We start from the raw sequence: 16622 nt of genomic DNA, 5'->3' as shown, positions 1-16622 counted from the left end.
ATGTTCAATGACGCAGGCTTAACGCCTGTTACTCTTTTAACAGGAAATAAAAATATAGCTTAGAGTGTGGGATGGTGAGTTAAAGCTGAATTTATTTAACGCTGCGATATGAAGTGATGATGAAAAGGAAGTGTTGCTGTAGTAACCGTCTGTGTAGACAGTCTGGCACGTATGCAAACAGTTTCAACATCAGTTACCTGCTTCCCTGCAGTAAAACAAATATTGTCACTTCCAGAGCTTTGATATCCATCCTCTACCTAAAAGTTATCTGTGTGTCAACCACATAACATAGAACTGGATTTTAAGAGATCACAAAGTCCCTTTCTTCCACCCAAAAGCACATAAACAAAAACATTACCCTATAATAGGGCAGTTTATCATCTCATTTGGCATTGCCACTAAGTTAGATAAAAGAACTGCCCGATTTTATGCAGGAGAGCCACAGATGCAATATCGCTTGTTGATCTTTAAAAACACTGGATCCATTATGCAGTATCTTTCATCACGCCTTCTCTGCCCGGTAAAAGTCCCTCAAACGTCTCTCAAAGTTTGTAATTTGTTTTCTAAATGGGAAGCAGACTAAAGGTTTCTGGCACAGGTTCACCTGTTTCTAAGAAGAAGATGTCTGAGTAGGTCAAAACTCCAGGGTCAGTAGTGTAAAGATGAACTTTGTTGTGAGACAAGTGTTTTGTGTGGCGCAGCTTTTCCCCCCCCCATAAATTTAATGCAAATACGATACAATTGCAAGGCTTATATTACATGATATAACCATGTGTTTCCAATACGCCATGCATGCAGAAAACAGAATTAATTTTCTGCCAGAAACGTCTGTACTTTGATTTGTATTGTCAGCGTTGCATGAAGCCTTTAAATCTTTCAACTGTTCTGTGTTACAGCCCTGAAAAATCAACAGTATAACACGCAGCTCACTTGACATTCTTTTTGTTTTTTGCATACAGGTAGATGATAAAGTCTAGAACGTTTCCAGAGTGGGATAAAAAAAATTATTTTTGTGAATTTCTTCTTGAATACTTATCTCATCTGCTTCCTCTGGCCTGCGTAGGTGTGTGTTTGATCAGAATTTTTCACCAGCTGCTGCAACAAATGCAAACAAACACACCACTTTCATCAGATGTCTTGATTGACTGTCGTATGGAAACACATGATATTACATATCTTGTTTTTTTTTCCCAGCCGTGGTTCGCCTACTGCAAACCAGTGAGAGAACCACAGACAAGATATAAAAACATAAAAATATGAAAATCTCAGTAGCTGCAAATTCTCCACTTTTGAACACTCCCATCAGTCTATCAAACAAAAAAGAGGCTTTAATATGTACTTCAAGTTGCTGTTTGCATATTTTCATTAATCTTTCTAAGGAAACGGTTACTTTGGGATGAAATGTTTATTATTTTAAAATCTTTCAAACCGATGCAGCTACAAACCAAGTTTTATAAATTAAACATCCGCACACTTCCTAAATAGTTTCTGGGCTGTTCTTTAACAAGCTGTTGGGTTAAAATTGTGAACCGTACAGGAAAGGGGCAGATAAAACCACAAAGTGACGATAGAAGAGACGACTGAAGGTATCAGTACCCCGCTGCTGGGAAACCAAATGCAGGAGTTTTATCTGATATGCAGATTATAATGCGATTACAGCGCTTTGCATTTATTTAGCTGTTCCGCTGTTGAAGCTGACGGCCACTCAGGTTTGCAATAAAGCTGAGTCATCTTAGTCACGCTGGGCATGTTTCGCCCTTTGGTCCTCAGTGTTACTCCTTTTTTATATTTTCTATGTAAAGGACAATTTCTGTCTTCTTTATTTCAGACATAATTTCTCAATATTGCACGTTACCTGCTCTCGCTCTCCCCATTAAACACACACGCAGACTGCCAGACAGATGGATATGTAGATGCATGCATACCTATAAAGCTGGGAGTTGGCTTTTTTGTTTTGTTTTTTTCAAACCCTGCCTTGAGTTTTATTCTCTTATCTTTAGGGTGGATTTCCGGCACATTTGTTACCCACATCCTTTGCCGTGACGGCCCACACAAGCGCCTGCCCTCGTAACACACACAACTTACCACCCCCAGTTTCTGAGATTAAAACTTCCTCCTTTTTTTGATGATATTTGTGCTTCAGAGAGGCTGGTATCTTGCGTGAGAACAATATTAGTGGTTTTGTCTGGCGTCTCGTCTCTGCAAATAAGTAGCTGTGTAAGTGCTAAGCTAAACTGCTTCCTCATTACTAACCATCAGCACACTGATCCAGCATTTGAACCTGAGGGGACTAGTGGCCAATCAGATGCCACAGCATGTAGCAGGATTGAGAAATAGCACTCTGGTCTGAACTGTTTCACCACAGAGGCTCAGTTCTGTCCTACAGGCCCTCCCGCTTCCCTTTCTCAAATGTTCATTTTCACAACTGACAGACGGGAAGAGGACTCGTCCCCCAGGCACATTTTGTTCTACTCTGTCTTGAGCTACTTTCAGCTGGTTTAAAAAGTCTAACTCTACAGCTGAATTTGCATGTAAAGGGACACAAAAGGAACGTGCATATGTATGAAGGGTCAGTGGAACTTTGAATGAAAAGCTCAAAACTAAAATTAAGTAGATAAATAAGTACAGCAAGGCCAGAGATAGCATACTTTTTTATTTAGGCATTTTTGTTTCGCATGTGTTGTGATGGCTGTTTGTTATTGCTGGAGTAATGAGCAGTGTATGAGGAACTATTAGAGGCATTATTCAGAGCTAGTTCAGTGCTCGACTGGGGAGAGTGTAGTGCTGGGTTGTTTTTGTTGCAGCGGTTGCAGATGTCCATTAAAACTCACGCATGCACGCAATAAGTAACAAAAGTTGCATGTGGCTGTGCAGAAGAAGCATATTGTGGCTTTCAGCAAGTGACTGAACTCACAGGAAACCAAATACAAGACATAAATAAACCAGAATAAACACATTTTCAGCTATCTTTGTTAGAACCAGTTTCAGTTTGAAACTGTAAGAGTGCATAAAACGTTATCTTTTTTTTTTTTTTCACACCCCTTAAAGAGCCTGTTTGAGATTTAAGACTTGGCTTTAGGGTAAAAGTTAGAATTGCATTTAGATGAGAGTTTTTGAATGTCCACGCAAAGATAGCCAAGCAGCCATGTCTGTGTCTGTGTATGCATGCACATCCCTCCACACACAAAGTGGTGTAGGCAGAAAGTCTCTCAAGGGCAAGGGTGTCAGACCCACTTTAGTTAATGGGCCACTTACAGCCCAATTTGATTTCAAGTGGGCCAGGCCATTAAACCTATTGCGTGACAGCCTACCTTTCTTTCAGTGTGAAGAAGTGCATCCATTTACAGTAATGATTAAAAAAAAAAAAAAAAACCGCCTGACATGAAAAATATATGACTGTAATTTTAACAGTATTTCCTAATGCACATCCATTACAGTTTAACGTCCATCGACAAAGCCACAAAATCTTCTCAGGTAGAAGTTTTTGGAACTCTGCAACAGATAAGAAGGGAGTCTCTGCTCTCAACAACAGATCACGCTGCCTGCTGAAAGTACACTGCATCCTAAAGGACTCATCTCCCCTGCCTATCAGCTGTTTGAATGTCAGCCCTCAGGCAAACATTTGAGGTCCATCAAAGCATGCACTGCACGATTAGTCTCAGATCCATCACACTGAGCTCTGCTCTGAAATCACCCACACTAAAATCAATAACACATCAAATCTACAAGCACCCAGGGCCACACTATTTATTGTTATTTCTTGTTTACTATATATACACAATTTTCTTACACAAGTGCTATGGGCATTTTTACTATCTTAAGCATACAAGAATATATGGGACACACCTGAGCTAAATGGACTGATTCTTATATAGCGCTTTTCTACTCTCCCAGAGTACTCAAAGTGCTCTACACAACATGCTTCATTCACCCATTCACACCCACTCATACAAGCACTTCTAAACTCAAGTGCAACTAATACACATTCACACTCCGATGAACGCAATTTGGGGTTAGTATCTTGCCCAAGGATATTTTGCATGCAGACTGGGGGAGCCAGGAATCAAACCACCAACCTTCCGATCAGTAGCTGATCTGCTCTACGACCTGAGCCACAGCCACCCAGGTAGTGTGCAGGATTTCTTTGTGCATTTTTTACACATTGACAATAAGTGAATCTAAACAAGCGCAGTACTTTACCCTTTCAGTCAAAGACATTCTCAAGACCTAGAAATGCATTTCAGGCCAAGAGCTGTAAAACTGAAGCTATTATTGACTTAGCATAATTATCATGCTTTCTGAGGTTATTAAGCAATTAGTATTTAGTAATCTAGATTCGGGGTCGGTTCTCACCTTCAGGCCACATGTCTGACACCCCTGGTCTGGAGGGAACTCACACTAAGTATGACATGAATAGGACAAACAGCTCACACATACACACACATCTGACAGTTCTCAATAATGCCTTTAAAGGCATCTCACAAGAGCTGGCCCCAGAGGTCATTTCCAAATCTTGCAGTCTATAGAATCACCGGACTTCACCTCAAATGACATTGTGCTACATACATTAGCGGGTAGACTGCTCCCAGTGGCCCATCATCTCACACGTCAGATGCAGTGAAGTGGAAATTTAAGCTATAAAAGTCTCATGTTCTGCGTTGGAGTTTTTTTTTTTTTTTAATTGAGTAGAAACATCTTGAGATGAGGCGTGATATAAAAATAAAAAAATATTCTGTTAATTTCCCTTTATTCATGTACCTGCATCACCTACTTCCAATTCTGAAGCTGCTTTTCCACTTAAACATTGTAAGGGAAGAAAGTTTATAATCCAGCTTACTAAGAATTGTCATAAACTATTGTGACAGTAGAGATGGCAGTTTATTAGTAATTAGTTCAGGAAGCACAAGAAGCAGAAACTGAAGCAAACCTGTCAAACCCACTTGTGCAAACACTAAAACAAATTCTCCACTTAGTCTTTATGTCAACAGCAGTCTTTAAGCTTGTGGGTGTCATGCAAATATTTGCAACAGCAACCACACGCCTACCCTAATCTCGTGTGGTGTTAATTGCTGAGCATCAACTGCACCCTGCTTGTTTGGGCCCCACATCTCTGTTATATAGCTCTTCCACACATTGTGCACTAAAGACAATTATCTTGACTAATTAAACCCTCGTTACACATTTGGCCCATTCACTCCAACCCCATATTTTAAGCACCAACACACGCGCATAACAATCCTTTATAACGACGTCCTTTCCTCTGCTTCTCCTTCTCACTAGAAAAACGAGGATGAGAGGGCCTGGCTTTGACACATGTCCACATACCATCGCTCACCAGCATCGTCACTCCTAATGCATCTGTGAACGAGCAGCAGAGGACAAAAGGGATCAACCCAACAGAGCCAATGAGAGAGTGACCACCATGACCTCATGGGTCAGCTGGGAGCCAGGAATGAAAAGACTCCAAGCGACCCCCGCCCAACAAACGCTCACACACCCCAACACCCAGCGAGCCTTTGGACAACTGAAGCCGCCATGGGAATATGGTAGTGTGGAAGAGTAGGAATCAGCATTCGCCTGCAGGAGCTGAAAGAAAGCGGTTGTGTTTGGAATTCTGGGTCATGCCTTTCTCTGCACATTCCTCACTATTCTCCCAACAATAAACTGTGTCAGAGCAGATACAACAGCTTCCATTCTGGATATCTCACACCACAAAAAAGCCTAAAGCATCCCAAGCCGCACGCTAACCTCCAGAACTCGGCTGATAAGATTCTTAAACGGTGGAAGAGTTGTGAAATTATAAAAGCTTACTATATTTAAAATCATCACATGGAGCAGAGCACATCTCCACCAGGGGAAATTACAGATTGTGTGTACACTCGGGGTCTTGGCACTAATTTAAGCTTGGCAGCTACAATTCCCACAAACAGTTGTGGCTTGGGGAGGAAAATAGCTTTTCAAGCAAGTTCTGCACAAAATAATACGCATATAATCATCAGCCACAGGTTTTATTTTTGGGAACCGTGACCTCGAGTAGAGAAGAAAAAAATATGATCAGCCTGAGTCATCTGAAGTCATTATCAAAGTTTTTTCTTACAAAATGTTCTGCAACGCAATTACAATGATCATTGGTGTTTTATTCAGCTGTCAAAATTAAACTTGTGCATGCAGTACAAACTGGGACATCCTTCATTCTGAACATAAACTGAACATGCAAAAATAAATAAATAACTTAGAACAAACAAAAAAACAACAACTTATGTACAGCCATAAAACACTGAATGCTACCGAATGTAGCTAAATGTCCATTGGTCTACCCATTTAAACAGGAAGAGGTGCAACTACAGAACCAATACACTTTGGTCTTAAATTCTTCACTCTTTGGGGCTGCTTGCTGTTTTCTTTGGCACTTTAGTTTGGCAGTAATTATTACTTTAAGTCTTTAGTTCTGCTGTCTGTGAACAGTTTGCCGCTCACAGTTTGCTCTCCTCCTCCTCCAGTGGTCGGTTCAAGCCGGGGATGAATTTGAGGAGGCGTCTGCGGAAGCTTTTCTGTTTGGGCTTCCTCTGCAGCGTGGCTCCCGGCTTCTCCCCCGGAACGGACGACGAAGATCCTTTGACGTAGCTGCGAGTGCTGGCGCTGCGGGTCAGCTGCGTCTTGGGCGTTGAAAAGAACTCGCTGGTCGGCCGGAGGCGCTGCAGCTTCGGTAACTGTTCTTTCTTTTTTTCTGCACTGTCAGAGTCCACGCTGCCATCCGCCTGATATATGCAGGTTTGGTAGAGAGGGTCATCCTCGGTGGCCGTGCTTAGAAAGCTGGCGCTGCTGCTGGTGCTGCCTGTGCAGTGCAGGGATCTCTGAAGCGCAGGGCTAGGAGCGCCGAGGCTGCCGTACACACCGGCTGACTCCAGGGACTCATACAAGGCAGCGTCACTCATTACTATACCTGCGGTGAAGAAGGGCAGCGTGAGGACATGGGAAACTGACCAATTGTAAAGAAAGCATGAATAATAAATGAAAAACACTGCTTTCATTTTCTGTGAGTCTTGTTTGCCTCATTTTGCACAAGCGACCACCCGACTATAGCAACGAGCTGTTTGTTTTCTACTATGTAATCAGGACTTCCTGCAAAGCAGCAGTCATACACATCCTGATTCTCTCCCCCTCAAGAAGGAGGTAATGTGATTGGTACAGTTTGTTATCAGGATGACATAAAATGTTCTGGATACATGTACATGAACTTATTTTTAACTAATTTATGGTTTGTTTTTTTACATTTGGGATTTAGTGTGACCTGGAATTTGACTACATTTTGGAATCTTGTCTGGATGTGGAAAAAGTACTAATAAAGTAGAACAGAAGAATGCAAACTCTGTATGCATGTACAAGTTGAGCTGCACAAGGCCAAAAATCACCTACCATGAACAAGGCGCTGCTCCTGCACCATCAGTGAGCGATATTCATCCCATTTCTCATGCAGCGTTTGCTAAAAGACAACACAAGATGTTGGAATTGATTACAAGAGGAAAACAAAAAAAAAAAAACAACAACATACAGACAGGAAATCCACCACCCTCATGTGCAACCTTTAAAAGCAATAAAGCTAAATCATCTGAGCCCACACCACAGGTGTATTAAACAAAAACGTAATAATAATAATATTAAAAATAAAAATACGGTGCCAGTTTAGATCAGTGCTTGAGCAGACAACCAACATGCCACGTGGCTAGAATTAGAAGCTACAGACTAAAACTGAGTTGAAGATGGTAAATCTACATGTCATAGACTGTTAACTGAAGTTTAGACTTGTCACCGTTGCATAAGCGGCCTTCACTCATTTCACTTTTTTTTTTTTTTTATCTTTTCATAAATGAGTCAACAACCACGTCACATTTATTTACACATTAACATTTACTTCATCTTGTGCGTCAAACGTGCCGTGTTCGGCAGCAGGTTGCCGTGTTTTAAAATGTTGGTTTATTCTCTCACAAGGCAGCTGTGTCGCTGAGGATTAGAAAAAGGACAGCTGCTGTAATCTTGGGGGAAAGCTCGCTCACTTAAGGCCACTTCACAGGCAGCTCGAGTCGAGAATGTGTGCAGCCATCAGTGGGCCTGCTGCACAAACTGCTAATGTAACAGGTGGCGGTGCTGCTGGAGGGACAGGTGTGGAGGGAGGGAGGTGTGGTGTCTATATCCAGCGTGTAACTTAATGTTTAAGCAGGTGCGCGGGTGTGAGAGGCTGCTGGACGCTCATCCGTTCTGACTCACCACTGACAAACAGTGAAAAACTCACCTTTAGATACTGCAGCCGGGCCTCTAGTTCAGCTTTTCGAATTGAGTCACTGTAAACCGTCTCCAGCCTTTAAACGAAAAACCAGAAGGCAGTAGAGTTAACAGGCGTAGCAGGAAGCGCATAAAAACTACAAGGGCAGAAAACTGTGATTTAAAAAATAAATAAATAAAACTTGACCATATGAAAGGCTCTTTTCATAAAGTTAGTAACAGGAACAGGTTTGGTTTACAAGCAAAGGGGGAGAACAAGAAACACACAGTTTCCACTTAAGTGCCACAAATCTGTTCAAATAACATGAGCGAGAGAACATACAGAGCTCGTTTTCACTCTAACAGCTTTTACTGACTTGAACTGTAAGTATAATTTGATGATGTCAGTCTGTAAAGTGTGTCTACACTGGCGCTCTGATGCGGTTCGCCTCACTTCTTCTGCATCAGCTCAGAGAATCTTACACCATGCTAACTTTCTTTTAATCTTTTACAAGCAGAGAAGGGGGTTGAAGAAGACTGTGTGGTTCAAATTAAAAACACCCACTCAGCACACCGACAGATAAGGACTCTAAACGGCGAAGTGCCAGATAATAAAGCTGAGGCAGACAAATTATTCTAAGAGAGTTAAACGAGTACAATACAGAAGGATTTTTTAAGTTAACCTCAATTATTTCTCAAGTTTTTCCTGGACTCCGAAAACAGAAATAGCATCTTCTGATTGTTTTCCTTATCCTACTGAACATTTATGCAAGTGACAATAAAAGCAAACTGCCACGTTTCATGCCATTGCAAATGTTTACCATCTGCATTGTTAATGAAAAACCGTAACTAACATCTTTCATGTTACCTTAACAGAATTCAGGATGTACCGCCTCTCTGACGTTAATCCCAAAACCAAAACAGCACTTTTGTGAGAAATTATTCTCATCTTTCCTGATTTGGCCCTCTGTTAGCTTTCAAACTTATTTGGTTTCTGTTCCCATGTGAAACACATTCACTTTTGTTTTTTAAGTTAGAGAGGTGAACCATGAAGTGAGCATCCTGTCAGCTCTATCAAGCGTTTAGCCACCGCGATGAGCTGAGCATACTTATTAACAAATTCTGAGGAAAGTGTTTTGAAGCCACTGTTGTTGGGTTTTGTGAGTCTGTGTACCTGAGCGAGTTCCCACTGGCTCGGATGAGCTGAACGATTTCCTTGTGTCGAAACCCCTCCACGGTGGCTTCGTTCACACTTGCGATGGTATCCCCTGCACAAACACAAAGATACAAACGTGTATGTTAGCCAGCCGCGCCTCACGAAGCAGCCAGATGAGACACGCTTCTGAATGAAACCTCAACACATGTGCAAGACAAATGTGGGAGGACTAGTTTGCGTCTTCGTGGCATATGGCTCATGACAGGACCGCAGAAAAGCGTTTATTTGCCATTAAACCGTTTACATCTGGGTAGCTGTAAAGTCGCGTATGTCACAAAGTTCTACTTCAGTTTCATCAAAGCAGGAAAAGATGTGGCGTGGATACTCATGTGACAGCATCTTTTGTGAGATTTTAGCCTACTTTGACCTTTTAAAAAAAAGGAAAAAAAATCCCCACTGCGATGAAGTCATTGTGTTCACAGCAAAACTGAGAGTGGGGGGGGGGACAATGGAGCGAGTATGCAAGGAATTTAGGAAGTGAAACTAAAGTGACAGACGCAGGTTGAAGAAAATGGGCGGTAAGAGCAGCAGCACATAATCTCCTTCCCTCTTTTTTTGACATAATGGAAACATAACACTGGGTGTGGACAGCTTGTGACTGACCAATCACAAGTTTCAAAGACAGACAATTCACAATTCAGTTGATAAAATATTTTCTTGTCTTTCCCCGGTCTCTCAAAAACAAAATATGAATGCACTTCCTGGTTTAATTAATTAGTTATAACACATTAGCTGTTTGTAATTTTGACTTCTTTTTCTCATTTTATTTTGTTTTTTAAAAAGGAAGCCAGTCATTAAAAATATCACTTCCTTCAAAGTTAATTTGCTGTTGTGTCATTTGCCACGTTGGTGAGGAGTAGTCGATCACCAGCTTGTTTGTTGACTGGGAAAAATGAGTAGGGATACAGTCTTCTTTGTGCTTCCCTAAACAACCAACAGAAACTCACGAGTGCTTATGTTGACGCACGTTACACAAGCGTCAGCTGGCAAACAACGACCTGAACCGAAGCCTCGTGTCACGCTCGCTTCCCCTCGGGTCTATTTCAAGTTTTTCTCCAGGTTATTTTAAGCTTAAATACAGCTCAGATAAAAAGAGGAAAACATACAGAAGGAGGAAGTTTGCTTACCAACTTTAAGTCCTGCTTGCTGAGCCGGGCTGTCATTGTGGACCTTACACACAAACGTACACATCTCTACAGAGTTTTGGTCCTGATGGTGAAGACCGTAAGTCTGAAGGAGACAGAAAAATCACACTGAATAAAAGGAACTCACACACACACACACAAAACTTTCCCAATGCTAGGTGCTGTCTTATACGTGTTGTAAAAGAATGTGGCAACACTGAAAAGCCACTAAATAACCGGCAGAGGAAGTCATGACAGACAATGCAGGAAAGAAGATACCACTGAACACGCGGAGATGTGACGCAAAGAAGCAAATGAGGTTTTCTTCCTCTCGTCTGATGAAACATGCCCGGTTGATGCGCGACACTGAAGTTATTTTAATGCCCCGCTCATCACAGATCACAAATCAACTACTATACACCACTAAATGTCAAAAGGAAGTACTGTAATAATAATTTGGAAAGCTACAGTTATAAAGATAATAAATTACAAAAAGAAATTTCAGTTGTAAAAACTCTTACTGTTCTATCATCACATGACCAATTTCATAACCAGTTGTTGGGTTTTATTAACTGCTGCAAGCAAAAAGTGACAAGATTGGCAAAGAAAAAAAAAGGAAAATCAAAAAGTAATTGCTGTAAACTACTCAAGGGTAATAAATGTCCTCTATAACTTTTTAAAACTTCAATCTGACTCCAGGATATTGGGTTGTATTTGCTACTTTAACCTAACCACATGACGTGAGCATTACTTAAACTCAAAGGCCAAATATTTTGTTGTTCTGGCAACTGTTTTTGTAACTTCCATACATATTTGCATGCTCTTCCTAGTTTCTGTCACCACAGCTCCTCTACAGAAGGTCAGACCACTGCAGAACATAGATAGACTTCCCCTAGTAGCAAAACTGTTAGTCAGCATGCTGCTGCAGGAGCTTCTACCTTACAAAGAAAACCAATTGCCAGCTGAGAGAAAAAAGAAAACGAAGCATCCCATAAAATAAAATTCAAGTTATAAAGGCTATCTGCTCCCGAATTCAGCCCGACAGATTGTATCCTATTCAAATCAGCCTGAGCCTGCTGCTCGTTTCCTTCTCACGCAACCATGCAAATATTGTTTCAAATGCAAATATCACATTGATGTGCTCGATCCTATCCGTATTAACAGAGCAGACGGCGAGAGAAAAAAAACAAAACAAAAATTTGTCTTTCTCTGTCTCTTTCTCTGTGTAGCATCAAACTTGTCCTCATGATCTCACTTCCTTCTGGTCAGGAAGGGTGGGAACGTGCAGCAAAAATCCAGAAATAGAACAATATAGTTATATCGCTTCCTCAAAGAAGTACTTCAGTCCAAGAAGTCTAAAAAGACCGCCAAAGCACGATAATGTGAAGATGTACTCACACGCTTTAATCATTTAGCAAACTATTTAAAGAATGAGGTCTGAGCAACAGAGCCGATATTGTGAGGTAGGGAGCTTCAGGGCACACGAGCGAGATCAGAGACAAACTGAGGTCAAAAGTGAAAAGTTTCTGTCTGCTGAGTGGGGCAGGTATTACATGGAAGGCATGTGAATAAACCACACTGCTCAAAATACAGATGCTGGGAGAAAAAGTAAAAATAAAAGCATCTCCACAGTCATGGGATTAACATCAACAGGTCTACTGATGTATTGACTGATTTGTGACCTTTCCTACACAGAACAGGATGTACAAGCTTCTGTCACTTAGGTTTTATCATGTGTGGACAGAGATAGTGGCGGATCGTGAAAGTGGTACTCGAGAAGTTCAGAAATCCACTCCAATCCCCCAAATATCACTTACCTGAATCTCAAATCCAAATGCCTCCTCTTCTTTTTTCTCCAGGACCACCACCTTCCTAAAATAAAATGATAAAAGGAACATTTTGTCACTGTTAACTGGACAAACTCTCCTCTGAGTTTGCTGCAGCCAGCGCTGCTTCTTTTCCGTTTTTAAAGGTAGCAGTGCAAAGACCAAGTGATCGTGTAAGAGTCATGTCGGTCTAACAGTTGATGCCTACTTCTTTTTAGTCTTAAAGGAGGTATTCACCTTCTGATTCAGTTGTAGAATCAAGAAAAATAAGAAGGTTAACCGGTACAAACAATCTCAATAAACGATGGGTAAACAAGGGGGGGTTTTGTCAAGGGTGTACCCAATTATAGCTGGAATCAGCTCCAGCAACTCCACAACCCTGAATGGGACATTTAGTTACGACAATGGGCAGATGAATGGGTTTTATACTACAATTTGGACAAAATAGGACATTTATAGATGTCACCTTGAACACTAGGATATAGTTAAGGAGAAGTTTTCACTGTTTCCAACACAGCAGAGGCATAAATGTTCTTTCCTTTTTTAAATTTGATGGGGGTTACATGAACCACAATCACAGCTTTTTAGTTTTATCTCTAAACTCGTAGTCTTCAAAGCCAGCAGAGTCTGTGTAGTTGCTTTAGTTTCTGTAATTTATGCAATGTGCGTGCTTATATTAGACATGGTCAGTTTGAAATGATAAGGGCAGGGTATGACACTGTAGGATGTTAGAGCAGGGATATCCTTTAGAGGCTTATATCACCATTCTGTCAATAAAGGTTGACAAACAGTGTGTGGAATTTTTCTTTTTCCCACTTCTTAAATTGCAGCAGGTCAGATAAAGTTAGAACCACAAGATCGAAGTGGGGGAAGGGACCGTGAAGTAGGCTGCCCAGAATGAGGTAAACTATGGTGCAAATCTATTCTAGCACAGTCCAATAATAAAAGTATGGCTTATGGTTTTAGAGGTTTTATAGCTCGTTCGAACATAGCTTAATGATGTTTATTCTGACACATCCATAAAACAGCCTTTTATGTACGTCAAACACAAAATTCAAGAGGAAGGAAGAGTGAAAGTCAGTGAGAGGTTAATGTCTGTGTTTCTCTGCATCCTTAACTAAACTGCATAACAAAACTCCACTAGCTGCATAGCACTTCCTCTGTATGCAGGAGCATGTGGACGTCACATGCAGACGTACAGTAACAGTACAACGGTCTGTTGGAGTGAGGCTCAATGAATATTTATAACCTCCCTTAACAATGGCTTTAATCAGTGATCCCCCTGTTCGAACGACTGCCAGTCACTCTGATATGAGGCTGCTTGCCCTGAATCATTTTTCTGAGGAAGATGCCACCGTGAAAGAATTCATGTGAAGGCACAGTAAGAGGGAAAAATTTAAAAAGTCCAAAATAAATATCAGAGAAAGATGAGGGATATTGTACCTTTGTGGTTCTGGCGTCTGCGTAAGGGGTTTCCACTTCTGTAAGCCGCCACCCTGCAAGGAGAAAACGAAACAAGATGTGAAGCATGTCACACACCTGCGTAGCTTCAAGTTTACTCGCGAGGATTTCCCCCCGCCGCCCCGGGCATTTCCTAGGCACACCTACTGAGCACATCAGCAATCAGCGGCCAGTCCATCCAGTCATCTCGAATAATGAGCCAAGAGTGTTTTGGTATTCTTAAGCTACTTAACCAGCATACCAGCATGGAGATATTGTTGACGAAACCAGAAATGCGTGACTGCTGCTCTGTTTACTCATTACATCAAAACAAGTTGCACGCATACCTACAAGCATAACAGCAAATTGGCTGCCTTCAGGCACAAACTGTCAACCAATCTAAAAACTGCAGCGCTGTTTACACCGAGTTCAGTCTATTAAAAGAAGCAAATAAGACACGGAGGTGAGCACTGAGCACAATAACAGCATTGAGAGAAAAGCCAACTCACCAGCAGGAGCAGTTCAGGTCCCTGCCCCACCTAACTGTGTAAATAAGGCAGGTATCTGTCCAGAAGGCTCCACTAAAATCACTTGAATCAATCCACCTCTGTTCCAGCTCAATCATTTTCAAATCCTGCTCCAATGAAAGGCTGCTTTGTGCTACAGTCTCTCTGGGTAGTAAAATGTTGCTTTCTTTATGTCCCAACACTTACAGAATTGACCCAGAGGAGTCTCAATGAGTGCATTTATTCCCAAATACCCAGAGAGACCAACAGGGGTGGCTCGAGCAGGATCTCCATCCCCGAGTGTACACAATGCTGTGTTGTAACCCGGCGCACTAGCGTATGTGTGTGGGTTTAACTATGCCTCAGTCACAACAGGGCACTGTGAAAGGAGTTTTTCCAACTCTGATGTGCTCTTTGGGCAGAAAACTCCAAAGCAAGTTGAGTAACAGAATTCACGGAAATCAGCTTCATGAGAGGAAAATAAAAGCGACTGATGCAGTAGCCAAACAAATTTACAGTATAAACATTAAGCATTACGCAACATGGACTAAAGGATGAGGGCTGTCTGAAACCGTTCCTAAAATCCAGACTAATATGTAGGCCACGGGTTAAAATCATTTCCCATGAAATAAGAAGACTCAGGGCCAATTTATAACCAATCAGATCACAATCAGCCACAACATTCAAACCACGGCAGGTGATGTGAATAACAATGATCACACTGATCACACTGATCCTCATACTGACCCACCCCCACCTACCTGCCCCAAAGTCAACGGCTGTCCCTAACTGCAAAACGGCTCAGGGAAGGAAGAAGACAAACAGCCCGAAGGGAAAGATCCGTGCAGGTAATCTGCATGCTGTGACTAACTGCTGTAAGTTTCAAACAAATAAGCACGTCCCTCCGGACTCTGTAGCGCATCCTGTAGCTCTGATGCAACTTACTGTTAAAATGACTACAGTGACAAACTTTCTATGAATCATCAAATGCAAATTTGCTTTTGTAACAATCTACCTGTTCTCAACTAAAACTCTTATCAGTCATGTGTTTAATCTTGCAGATCACTTTCATCTAAATAAAGATTTTAAGGCATAAAGAACATGGGCGAAGTCTGTTTCATGCAACATAAGATTCAGAGTCTGGGTGGGCACCCTTGCCCCTAGATGGGCTGCTATAAGATGTCCTGTGTGGCGCCGACCAGCCACTCACTGGATACAATAACTTGATAACCCTTTTAATAAGCTTACACAGTCTCTGCTTAAATAATAAATAATAAAAGGACTAATAGGAAACATACAGAAATTACTGTAAATAAATTTTGCCTTGTAAGTTAAAAAAGCACTAAATAAATTTAATAAAACTTTAATTTATTAGTTTACCTGCCAAAAAATAAACTTTTGCAGGTACATTCAGCTAATAAACTTTTAAAAGGAACAGTAGCAATACCTTTTTGTAGTTTCTGGGCAGCGTCCCCCCGGAGTAAGCCAGGGTCTTGTAGTTGTAAACCTCCGAGGAGTTGCTCGGTGTGTCCATAGTCCTGCAGCTGTCCGACTTTGACGAAGGGAAATAAATGTCGTCTTGAGATGCGGGACCGCTGTCCGGTCCATTGGAGTTCACCTTCTTCAGCCTCCTGAACGTCATTGTTGTTGAAAATGAAAACTGAAAAAAGTAAAAATAACTTTCTTGGTGTCCTCCCACAGAGTCTGAAACCTGCCGAGGGAGATGCTGACCGAGTTTGGAGCTTCAGCGTGGAGCCAACTACAATTTCTCTTGTTTCCTTTGAATAGTTTGGAGGCGGGGACTGTTTTGAGGAACACAAATGAGTGCCAATAGCAACAGAGACTTGCTTCCTCTGCGGTGCCTTCAAGTGCACCTCGGATCTTTTCTGTTTCGTATTGAAACAACAGCAAACAGTGATTGTCAAGACGAAATAAATAAATGCCGTTAGTTTCTTAGCTGAAAGAAAGAAAGTCGAAAGAAAATTAACTAGTAGGTAAAAAATGTAATCCAAAAATTCCAGACAAGAAGACGGAGTTTCCGCTTATTTGCTTTTTATATGGTTGCAGAGTAAATATTTTCACTATAGGGACAACTGACAGGACAAAACGATACTTCTGATTTTTTAACAGACCGAAAATAGAATATCAGACAACATTATCAGCTGAAATACCTCAGCTTCTCATACTAATTGGTAGCAGTTTGAATGTTGGATTACCCACTTCAGCTTCCTTCTGTCTTTAGAAATCTTAA

General features: G+C 41.4%; 1 protein-coding gene across 1 annotated transcript; it reads right to left on the bottom strand.

Annotated features, from left to right (window-relative positions):
• Positions 1-711: 711 nt before the first annotated feature.
• Positions 712-16286, bottom strand: tamalin (trafficking regulator and scaffold protein tamalin). Its single transcript, XM_085144586.1, has 8 exons — positions 15819-16286; positions 13869-13921; positions 12417-12471; positions 10603-10705; positions 9434-9527; positions 8291-8357; positions 7417-7483; positions 712-6943 (listed from the first exon to the last, which is right to left on the bottom strand). The coding sequence occupies exons 1-8, from the start codon at positions 16011-16013 to the stop codon at positions 6474-6476; spliced, it is 1104 nt and encodes a 367-aa protein (XP_085000712.1). The 5' UTR covers positions 16014-16286; the 3' UTR covers positions 712-6473.
• Positions 16287-16622: the final 336 nt, after the last annotated feature.

Source organism: Neolamprologus multifasciatus, chromosome 20, assembly GCF_963576455.1.
Source record: "Neolamprologus multifasciatus chromosome 20, fNeoMul1.2, whole genome shotgun sequence".
In the NCBI taxonomy this organism is placed as follows: domain Eukaryota; kingdom Metazoa; phylum Chordata; class Actinopteri; order Cichliformes; family Cichlidae; genus Neolamprologus; species Neolamprologus multifasciatus.
Note: the sequence above shows the minus strand (reverse complement) of the source record. Positions and strands in the feature narration are given on the sequence as shown.

Bases quoted from the DNA above. Each gene is read 5' to 3' on its own strand.
- tamalin (XM_085144586.1), bottom strand. From the start codon at position 16,013: ATGACGTTCAGGAGGCTGAAGAAGGTGAACTCCAATGGACCGGACAGC. The intron at 7,484-8,290 runs GTGAGTTTTTCA...GTTGTCTTTTAG, and splicing joins CCCGGCTGCAGTATCTAAAG to CAAACGCTGCATGAGAAATG. The intron at 6,944-7,416 runs GTAGGTGATTTT...TCTTCACCGCAG, and splicing joins GGAGCAGCGCCTTGTTCATG to GTATAGTAATGAGTGACGCT.